Genomic DNA, 8,950 nt, shown 5'->3' on the forward strand with positions numbered 1-8,950 from the left:
GGGAGCTGACCTGGGCCCCACTTTACACAGGGCAGCCACAGGAGAATGGCTCTTCCAGCCGTGTCTCCAAAATCCCATCTGCCTTTAAGAAACCAAAAAATAAATAGTGTATACTTTTCACGCCACTTGGAATTCCTGGCCCCAAGACCAGAGGCTCGAGCCCTCCTCCTCTACCCCACACCCAGGTGCCCACGCCAAGGACACATTCCACTGGGTCAGGGGCTGGTCACAGCATAGCAAGGGTCTCTGACTCTGTGGCCCCCAGGCAGCAGGCCTTCCAAGGTCCTGGTTGAGGGACTGGCTCGGCCCTTTGGTCCGCTTTGTTCATTAAAATTAAAATAAGGAAAAAAAAGGCTCCACTTGGTGACTTGGGTCTGCAGAGGTCTCTGCTTCATCCCTTGTCTGTCACTCTGTCCATCCTGCAAGGCCTCATGCAGGCCAGATCTGGAGGCTGGACCCAGATCACACCCACCAGTCACTGCAGTTTTGTCCCCAGCTTGCGTTGTCTGTTTCTGCAAAATGGGGTGAGAGTCAGATGTGGGGACACCTGGTATTCAGGGACCCACCCCCATAGCTGTCTCTACCCCACCCACAGTCCCAACCAAATAGGCAAAGGCCTACCCATAGTAGCTAGTGATTGACCCAGACTGGGCCCAATCAGAACTTCTGCCCTAGGCCTGGGTCCTAGAGAGGGTCACTGTAACTGGCTGGGGCTGCACCACAAATGTCTTAGCTCTGGAGTCCAAGAAGTAGAGCCAGGAGATTGGGGCAGGGTAGGGGGACAGGATAAGACAGGAGAGGCCAGAGGGACCTGGCTGGAGTCCATCTAATTATGGGGAGTTCCCCTCACAGATAAGCCAGCACACATGGGTTCTGTTCCTATTGACTAAGACCCAGTCACCAAGGAGTAGTGCACTCTCTATCCGGGACTATGTGAGCAAATGTAGGCGAGCTGCTGATGGGGGTTAGTGGGGGGTTTTGAGCACCTAGTCTGGGCTGTGGCTGCATCTACGAATGGGTAGGAACCTAAAGGAAGTGGGACAATCACCCCCTTCTTCTGGAGGGGCTGACTGGGGCTCAGTAGGGAGAATGGGGTTTATCTAGGGTTCCAGTTAAAATCTAGAAACCACACTGTGGCCCACAAGGTCCCATGTGATCTGGCCCCCGCCTGGCCTCAGAGTCCTCCCCTTGCTCCCTGTATTCCAGCCACAGCAGCTGTCTGTCCAGTGGCCTCACAAGCTGTGTCTGCCTGAGGAGCTCTGTGTAAGCTGCTCCCTCTGCTGCAAACTGCCTCCGCCAGTCCCCAACTTCAACAGGCCCGACCACCCTGCTTCCACACCAGGCTCCTATCACAAGCTCCCAGGCCTCTGCACATCACTCCCTGGACTGACCAGTTGCATGGGTGCATCACTGCTTGTGCCTCCACTGCCTGTTGCCAAGAAGGCAGAGGCACAGCTATCTCAGTCTGTTATCCCAGCACAGCCTGGCACCAACAGGTGCACACTGGGGTCTTGGTAAATGACCAAGACCAGGTGTGATATAGCAGGCGGTAGCCCATTAACGGGGCAGGGTAAGGCCAGGCTAGCCACTCTGGGAGGCAGGTGGAGTGCTCAGCCAGGCCAGCTGTGGCCTTTCTGCCACTAATGGGATTGCCCTGCCATGGCCCTCAAATCCCCTTTCCTCATGGATCCCTGGCTTGAGCCTTAAGCTTGTTAGGATAATTTGAACCTTGATGCACTAAACACATTTCCTGGCTGCTAGGTCACCTCACCCTGCCCTGACCACGGTTCCTCTCACCCCTCATTAGAAACCTCCCAGGTTTCCACTGCAGCCCCAGCTGCCCTCTGAGCCCAGGGAGGAGCCAGCCTCCCCCACCCTGGCAAGCATCTCACCCAAGATTTGGGGTGAGTGAAAGAACATGGAGTCATGTTCTTTGGAGTCAAGAGACTCCAAACCCAGCCTTGCCTTGACTTGCAGTGCAGGCCAGCCCCCAACTCAGCGTCCCTTGGTTTACCAAGCTATCACAAAGTGTCTGAACTAAACAACCCCAGGAAATGTTCACACACAGGTGCCCTGAAAATCTCCACTGCCCAGCTCCCTAGTTCTGGGCCATGAAGGTTAAAAGTGTGGCTCTGAGCCCGATGACCTGGGTTCATGATCTAGCTCCCTCACCCACTATCTGCAAGATCTCAGGCAAGAGACCTCCTTTCACTGAGCCTCAGTTTCCTCATCTATAAAACAGGGGGGATAGGAGAATTCAATGAGGCAAGAGAAGTGTTTGGGCAAGTCCCTGGCTCTTGGGGAGTCTTTCAAATATCGAGGGAGTGGCTGCCCTGGGATGTGCCCTACTGAGCCAGAACCTGATAACTCTTATCCCCTTAACTCACCTGGCTTCTGCCCGGGTTACCGTGTACTCAAACCAGAGTACATTGGGAATGAGGCTCGTGTCTCGGATTAGGAAGAACTCAGAGATAGGCCTAGAGAGAGAGATACCCAGAAAGCCAGGGCTGCATCAAGGCACCAGCCTGTCACCAAGCCAGTCTTCCCTGGCCAGAGACCCCTGAGCCACTGAGAGGCCCAGCTGTGTCACCTGTATCACCTCAGACAGAGGCACTGTCCCATGGCACACACAGCCCACAAGACTCAGGATGCTTTATAAGTCCCTGAGAATCTAGGTAAGGACAGAGGATGGCATTCTGGCATCTTGGCCTGAAGAACACCATGTCACTGCAGCAAACCCCTAGGGGAGGTGGAAGCCAGGCAAGAGGGGCCCAGGCACAGGACCTCCCAGAGATACAGGCCTTGGCTTAGGACTCCCAGGTCTTCTCATTGGTGGCCAAGGCAGAAGGGTACAGGAGCCACAGGGCCAGAGAAGGTGGGAGGGGCCGGGCAGTTACCAGGCTGCTATCCTGGGGAACAGCGGGGTGAGGACCTCCTGGGTGAAGATGAACCAGGCGACAGCCATGAAGCTTCCAGCGATGCCTCCATAGAGCACCTGGCTCCAGGTGTGATATAGCAGGTAGACCCTGGGACAAGACCAGAAGGGAAATTTGTGAGACCCAGCCAGAGACATGCCCAAGTGCCAACTTCCCAGACCTGCGCACACACTTAAGGAGACACGCCAACAGGACACAGACATCCAGGAATATAGCCTCAGATCTACTTCTAGAATGAGGCAGGGCACTGGACCCTAACTGCAGCTCTCTTGTCTCTAGAAGAGAATGGATGGCTTGACTAGGATTTACCTCCCTCTGTCCAGCCCTTGAACTGACTTTTGTCTGTTGTGGGCTCCTCCAGAATGCTGGGAGCAGATGACTGATACCTGGAGGTATCCTCAGAATCTTGTGTTCAGCCAGGACAGAGCTGGAAGGGGCAGCTGGGGCCCCATCCCACCCTGACCTATAGGCTCTGGCACTGGGGTCCGCATGGGGTCCAATAGGAACCAAGAATCCGGCAGGACCCCAAGGGGCAGGGTACAAGGTGGGGGCTCTCCCTCCCTCATACCTGCTGTAGGAGACTAGAAAGGCCACAGTGAGGAGCCCCAAGGAGAGCAGATGCCTCCACAGCAAGTCCAGGAACCTGGCGTTGTTGGTTTGGTGCATTCTGAGAAAACAGCCCCACCAGGTGGACTCAGCCCACAGCCTGGAGCCCAGCCTCCCAGACAGTCCCAGGTCCCATTCAAATGCTCCTGGCTGCCTCTGCCTTGCCTCTGCCTAGCCATCAGAAGGGCATCTGAAGGGCTAGCAATGAATTCCTGGCAGAGCCTAGCCTGGGCAAGTTAAGGGCCACCCCAGCAGGGGCAGAAGCTCACCTTAAATAGAGGAAAAGGAAGGAATAGATGGAGAAGAACCACATAAACTGGGAATGGCTGGAGGGCATCCCGTACTTGGTGCCCACTGCTGTGTGGGGACCTGGAGAGAGAGAAAAGACCAGGGCATTACAGGAGGATGTTGCCCTCCAGTAATGTCCCGACCTGGGGGACCCTAAGGCTCTCTCAGCCCAGGCCCTACCTCCACAGGGCCGCGGTTCCTGGATGATATTTTTGATCAGCCAGTTGACTCCCTCGTTCAATGCCAGGCCCCCCAGGAATGAGATCTGCTGGGGAAGACATGCAGTCAGCTGGGCTTCTGTGTACCTGATGGTCAGCACTGGGTCCCAAGGATGGTAGCTTCTGATAGAACCTCCCAGTCCAGCCCAACTAGGGAACAACTTGGAACCAGCCAGGAAGCTCCACACACCTCAGATAGGTGGAGGCAAGGGAGGGAAGGCCAAGCACCTGGGATGAGGGGGACAAAGGTGTGCACTGAGGAGGGGGGCAGATGGGAACAGACTCACCGTGTGTAGCTCCCGCTTAAATATGATGAGGGTCACAAAACCAACAATGACAAATATAGGGCTAAGGCTCAGGTAGGCAAGGAGGTGGCCAGAGAGATCACCTGGGGGAGAAAGGAACAGAATGAGAGCCAGGCACAGTATCAGAAGAGGGGTAGCACTCTGCAAGTAGGGGCCAAACCCTAGCAAGCCAAGCAGGACCTGAGCCAGAAAGGAAATTCCAGCAAGGTCTAGAGCACAGGGCCAGTGGACACTTCAGTTTACCATATGAGCATGCCAATTCAGTTTTGAGCACATCATGACCCTGTCTATTACTGAGCTCCAAAGGTCATATGTCATATGTTTGAAGCAGCTGCCTTTTCCATCCCCATTCTACAGATGGAGAAACTGAGTCCCAAAGGGAAATGGGACTTGCCCAAAGTCACAAAACCAGGAAGAGGTGGGACCTAAACTAAAATCCCAGTGCCTGGTCCAGACACTATACCCATCATCCCTGCCAAAGCAGAAAGTTAACCTGGCTTGGTCTAACTCCAGAGGCCCTGTACAGGGAGGCAGCCCATGAGTATATGACAGCCTCTGCAGTGCCCTGATGTGTTAGGCCATCCCTGCTGAGCCCTGAGTTCCCATGGAAGTCTGATATTCTCTGGATACCACACAGACTTGAGTCCATACTAGGAACTGGTCCCATAGGGCCACCCACTACTTAGCAGCTTCTTGCTGCTTCTCCACTGGCAAGAAATTGGCTACCTACTGACTACTTTCTTTTTTTTTGAGACAGTCTCAAGCTGTCACCCTGTGTAAAGTGCCATGGCGTCATAGCTCACAGCAACCTCCAACTCTTGGACTCAAGTGATTCTCTTGCCTCAGCCTCCCAAGTAGCTGAGACTACAGGTGCCCGCCATAACGCCGGTTATTTTTTTTTTGCAGTTGTCATTGTTGTTTTAGCTGGCCCAGGCCAGGTTCGAACCCACAAGCGTCAGTGTATGTGGCCAGTGCCCTACCCATTGAGCTATGGGCACAGCCTTGACTACTTACTTTTTACACTCCTAACTCTTAATAGGCCTGGGATGAAAGCATTATGAGGACCACTGGTCCCTTAAAAAGATGGGGACACTGAAGATACAGAAGAGAGCCACTTTGCCCCTTGCCCAAGGGCAGGGCTGAGTCTGAGGCTACCCTCACTATCTGAGACAAAGCAGCTATGTGACCAATCTGAGGTCTTAGGGCATGGTTCAGTTCTCATGCCAGCTTTTGTGGGCTGTGTGAACTTAGACAGGACTTTACCCCTGACCCTTACCTCTCACATGAGGAACAGGGATATTAGTGCCCACCTTGTCCAGCCATGTGAGACTAGATGAGAGAACGCCTGGGAGACACCCAGATTGGGTGTCCCTGGCACCTAGGACACTGCCACATTGGGGCAGAGAACCCAGTGTGGTAAGTGGCCCATGCCACCAGCCTGGGTTCACACAAGCAGCAGGAAAGGTGCACACAGAGGGTTGAGCCAGGGTTCTAGGCTTGATGAGATGGGCGTATACATGCCTGGCCTCACACCTCCCCAGGAGTGGGCTGGCTTGGAACTGACCTGGGAGAGTAGGGCAGCCCGGTTAAGTTAAACACCTGGGTTCAAGTACTGGTGCTGCCATAGTCCCACTGGGTGAACTGGATGAGTCCACTTCCAATTCTAGGCCTCTGCTTCCCCACCTAACCAAAGAGAATGGTCTTCCTCAACCCTGAGATGCTTGGTTGCTCCACCAACACCCACAGCTCTGGGCTATGAAGATAGGCTAATGCCCCCAAACCTTTGACCCTCTCTACAGCCTGTGCCACAGCCAGCACTACCCTGGGGGTCTCCTATAGATAATGCCAGGGACTGTGGCCTTGCCACTCTCTGATCCAAGACTACCATGGCTCCCACTGCCCTTGGGACAAACTCCCCTTAGCCCAGCTCACCCAGCCCTGCAGTCCTGATTCTGCACCCCTACCACCCTCTGTTCTAGTTCCAGGTACCAAACTCTAGTTCTCTGGACATACCATGCTCTGTGCTACTTCTGGACTTTTGCACACAGCCCCTCCCCCCACCCATGCTGTCTGGATTAACTCAACAAACATACATTAAGTACCCACTACAGTGGCAAAAAGACACATCCCTTCTAGTGTAGAGCCCTCAGGCTGTGAGGGGAATCAGTTATTGGGACACAGCTTATGATTTGCTGTCTGGGTAGATACCAGGAAAGCATCTGTCTCTCCTACACTGAAGGTTCCATGGGAGTAGGGATGGGATCTTTTCACACCCCACTCTGGAGCCCTGCACTCAACTGGGCTCAAAAATGATGTCAAACAAATGGATGAAGGAAACAAGCATCAGTGTGATATGGGTGTGAAGGGAAAGTGCAGGGAACGTAGAGGTGTTCACAGGGTCTCGCCAGATGCCCTAGGCTCAGCTAGCATCATGCAGCTCACAACGGCCAAGATGCCTTCTTGCTTGTTAGATTGTGAGTACTCCAAGAAGCTACTCTGAGGTCATGGAGGGGAAGCCACAATGGTGCACAGGCCTCATCCAAGTCATTCCCCTTTTCAGGTTTTCCCTCCTACAAAGTAGTTTTTCACAGTGCAGTAGTGCAAGGATACATTAGGCCTCCGCACCATGCTAAACCCAGGGCCACACAGGGCCTAGCACTCAGGAGGTGGTCAGTGGATACTGGCTGAATGAATGAATGGATGAATAGTGGGCAGGTGGGCAGGTAGGGCCCTCCCGGCCCTTGGCAGGGCTGCCCCACCTCCAGTATAACCCAGAACACCCAGGGGCAAAGTTCTCTGGCATCCAGCCCTCAGTCCATCAGCAGGGCTAAGTTCTCATAGCCCTGCCCAAAAGCAACATGAGCCAGGTCCTTCAGGGGCAACCAGGGCTCATGTACAGGGCCCCAGCTTTCTCTGGCACCCAGGGTGGTAGAATAACACTGGCTGCAGGTATTTACCGAATGCTTACTGTGTGTCAGGCACTGTGCTCTGCTCTTATTACTCCTGCTAATTTATTCTCACATCACCAGAGGGGAGGCACTGTAATTAGTCCCACTAAAGAGACAAATAACCAAGGCACAGGAGGCACATGCACAGGCCTCAACCTCAACTGGAGGCCAGAAAGGTCTGAGGCCATGGCCCACCTCGGCACCACTCTACTATACCGCCTCCAGAACAGTTACTAATGGACCTCCCACTGGAAAACCCTGCACTTCAAAAGGTGTGTCTGATGGGAAGTTCCAGAAGTCAGGATCCTGAAGACTGCCTACCCCCTCACGGGAGAGGGGGTGTCTGTTGTGTTGTGCCTTGCTCAGCGAGTGGCACTACAAGTACTCAAAAGTCTGGCCTCAGCTTACATACTCCCTGCAACGGGGAGTTCTTTTTCTTAACAGGCAGCCAAAAGCACAGTTTGAAGGAAACAGACACTCCCAGCACGCCGGGAAGGGAGTGCGGCCTCTCTGGCTCCGGGGAGGACTGAGAAGAAGGGCCAAGTTTCAGACCAGTGATCCCTTCCGGCCTCGCACAGACCCTCGCACCAAATCAGCCCACCCGCGACCCGGGACCCAGGAGAGCGCCCAGCCGCGCAGCCGCACAGCGCACGAGCTAGCAGCTCTCAATTTCGCCCAGCTCATCCCCGCGCCACTGCGCCTGCGCGGCGCGCGCGCCGGCCGAGCCCCTCCATGGCTCACTATTTGACAGTTCCCACCCCGGTCCCCCAGCACCCCCTTCCCGGGCTCGCGCAAGCCAGAGCGACCGAGGCTGAGGGGCTGGCCCCGGGAAGGCGTCCTCGGAGCCGGGGCCGCTTTTTACCTGCAGGATACTCGACGTGGGTGAGGGTCACCGGCCGCCATGAAGCGGGGAGCGAGCACTGTCCGTCCGCTGCCATCTTACCCGGAGACCGGGCTTCGTCGAGCAGCCAATCCGGAGCCAGGGGGGCGGTGGTCCTGACCTATCACGCCAGGGAGGTGCCGTGCACCCAATAGGAGGCCGATACAGGTAGCGGCGCAGCCATTCAGCGTGCTGGCCATGGGACTGGCCCAGGCGGCGAATCAGAGACGGGGGCTCCTGGGAACCAGCGTGCCGGCCCAGGCGGCGCCCAATCCGGGACGAGCACAGGTAGATGCCTAGCCAATCAGAAGAGGGGAGGCGTTTAGCCCAGAACAGGGTGCATAACAGCCAATTAGAAGGCGAGACTGGCTCAAAGTGTAGCTAGGAAGGGCCAATCAGGTGCTAGCTTGGGAGGCGTGTTGAACTTTGGTGGGAGCTTTGGTTCTGCTGGGACTTTCGCGCTGAGCAGAGGCTTCCCTGGTACCCCGATGTGGGGGCAACCTCAGCACCAGGAGGTCCGAACCGAGCCACTTTTACTTATGAACAAACCGAGGTCAGAGACCCACCCTATACTGATCGAAAAGGCAAGTCACACAAAGTGTGACCTTTTACTTAAAGTGTGTGAGGTGGGGGAGGGAACTGCTGGGGCAGGGTTCACAGTAGGTATCCTAAACGCTGAGCAGAACGAAAGCTTAATTAGGCTCGGCGCCTATAGCTCAACCGGCTAAGGCGCCAGCCACGTACACCTAAAGTGGCGGGTTCGAGTCCC

At 55.2% G+C, this 8,950-nt stretch overlaps 1 protein-coding gene across 3 annotated transcripts; it reads right to left on the minus strand.

The window, feature by feature from the left end:
- Positions 1-289: 289 nt before the first annotated feature.
- Positions 290-8,261, minus strand: DOLPP1 (dolichyldiphosphatase 1). 3 transcript variants are annotated; one of them, XM_003794910.3, is made up of 8 exons: positions 8,164-8,261; positions 4,336-4,436; positions 4,011-4,095; positions 3,812-3,911; positions 3,505-3,603; positions 2,898-3,026; positions 2,388-2,477; positions 290-512 (listed from the first exon to the last, which is right to left on the minus strand). In XM_003794910.3, exons 1-8 carry the CDS (start codon positions 8,237-8,239, stop codon positions 476-478), a joined length of 717 nt encoding a protein of 238 aa, XP_003794958.1. In that variant the 5' UTR covers positions 8,240-8,261; the 3' UTR covers positions 290-475. The 3 variants fall into 3 exon arrangements, with proteins under 3 accessions (XP_003794958.1, XP_023371989.1, XP_023371988.1); XM_023516221.1 differs by lacking the exon at positions 3,505-3,603 and having other exon boundaries at positions 8,164-8,254; XM_023516220.1 differs by having other exon boundaries at positions 3,812-4,095; positions 8,164-8,254.
- Positions 8,262-8,950: the final 689 nt, after the last annotated feature.

The sequence above is a fragment of the Otolemur garnettii genome, unplaced genomic scaffold (assembly GCF_000181295.1).
Source record: "Otolemur garnettii isolate 467f Iridium unplaced genomic scaffold, OtoGar3 scaffold00087, whole genome shotgun sequence".
In the NCBI taxonomy this organism is placed as follows: Eukaryota; Metazoa; Chordata; class Mammalia; order Primates; family Galagidae; genus Otolemur; species Otolemur garnettii.

What these genes read in the sequence shown, in the direction of transcription:
- DOLPP1 (XM_023516220.1), bottom strand. Translation starts at nt 8,239, where the DNA reads ATGGCAGCGGACGGACAGTGCTCGCTCCCCGCTTCATGGCGGCCGGTG. An exon ending in CCACGTCGAGTATCCTGCAG is followed by an intron (nt 4,437 to 8,163) that starts GTAAAAAGCGGC and finishes TTTCTCCCCCAG; the next exon opens with GTGATCTCTCTGGCCACCTC. An exon ending in GTAACCCGGGCAGAAGCCAG is followed by an intron (nt 513 to 2,387) that starts GTGAGTTAAGGG and finishes CCCATTTTGCAG; the next exon opens with AAACAGACAACGCAAGCTGG.